Below are 926 nucleotides of genomic sequence, written 5' to 3' on the forward strand. Positions count from 1 at the left end.
GAGTAACGCAAGTTGTGAGGAAGGAGTAACGCAAGTTGTGAGGAAGGGGCAACCAAAATCGTGAGGAAGGCAGGCAGTCAAGCACCTGCTGACCTCCCGCCCAGACATGGACACCCATGTGTTCAGGGGCCGTGCTGCTGCCCTGCCGCAGCTCCCCGGCCACGTTGGGGCAGACACACAGCCACTGGGCCGCCGGAGCAGCCCGGGGAGCGGGCAGGGGCTCGCACGGCAGCCGTGCAGGCGGTGAGGAGAGGCTTTTACCTGCTTGGCATTCTCGATGTACGCCGCCATGTACTCGTAGGCGGCCGCCTGCGCGTTGACGCGGGTCTCGGTGCCCTCCACCGGCAGGGCGAAGCTGTCCATGATGATCATGGTCTCGCCGTCCACCTTGCCCAGCATGAGCCCCATCACCTCCAGGTTGCCCCCGGACCTGGCGTGCATCACCATCTTGAGCAGGGCCAGCGCCGAGATCTTGCAGTACTTGAAGTAATGGTGGCTGAAAGAGAGGGGCCGCCGGGGCGCTCAGCGACGGCCCCGGCCACGACCGAGCCCCGAACCCTCACCGCCCACCCGCCCCCCGGCCCCGCTCTCACTCCTTGGTCCAGGGCTTGGCCGCCAGGATCTCCTGCTGCTGCTTGCGGTCGTACTTGTAGATCTCGTCGATGCTCTGCGCCTCCTGCATGTTGTTTGCCAGCTCCCACGTCTTCTGCGCCATCCCGCTCCCGGAGCTGCCGCTCCCCGCCCCGGCCGCCGCCGCCATCTCCCCCCTCCCGCTCCCGGCCCGGCCCGGCCCGGCTCGGCCTCACCCCGGCCGCCGGCGGAAGCGGGAGCCGCTGGGGGAGGCCGGAGGAGCGGCGGAGCTCTGCGCCCCCAGCGGGCGGCGGCCGCACCGGGCTGCCCGTCCTCGCTGCGGGGCCCGCCGGAGC

General features: G+C 70.2%; 2 protein-coding genes across 2 annotated transcripts in view; one reads left to right on the plus strand and one right to left on the minus strand.

The window, feature by feature from the left end:
- Nucleotides 1-788, minus strand: part of COPS5 (COP9 signalosome subunit 5) — a 12,910-nt gene extending 12,122 nt beyond the window's left edge. Inside the window, exons 1-2 of the mRNA XM_035317803.1 lie at nt 594-788; nt 262-496 (exon numbers count right to left, since the gene is read on the minus strand). Of these exons, the coding sequence (XP_035173694.1) occupies nt 262-496; nt 594-760 (402 nt within the window). The 5' untranslated portion in view covers nt 761-788. The remainder of the gene's footprint in view (nt 1-261; nt 497-593) is intronic.
- Nucleotides 789-842: 54 nt separating this feature from the next.
- CSPP1 (centrosome and spindle pole associated protein 1) overlaps nt 843-926 on the plus strand; it is a 65,019-nt gene continuing 64,935 nt past the window's right edge. The window contains exon 1 of the mRNA XM_035317797.1: nt 843-913. The gene's annotated coding sequence lies outside the window, so the exon portion shown is untranslated. The remainder of the gene's footprint in view (nt 914-926) is intronic.

Source organism: Oxyura jamaicensis, chromosome 2, assembly GCF_011077185.1.
Source record: "Oxyura jamaicensis isolate SHBP4307 breed ruddy duck chromosome 2, BPBGC_Ojam_1.0, whole genome shotgun sequence".
Taxonomy (NCBI): domain Eukaryota; kingdom Metazoa; phylum Chordata; class Aves; order Anseriformes; family Anatidae; genus Oxyura; species Oxyura jamaicensis.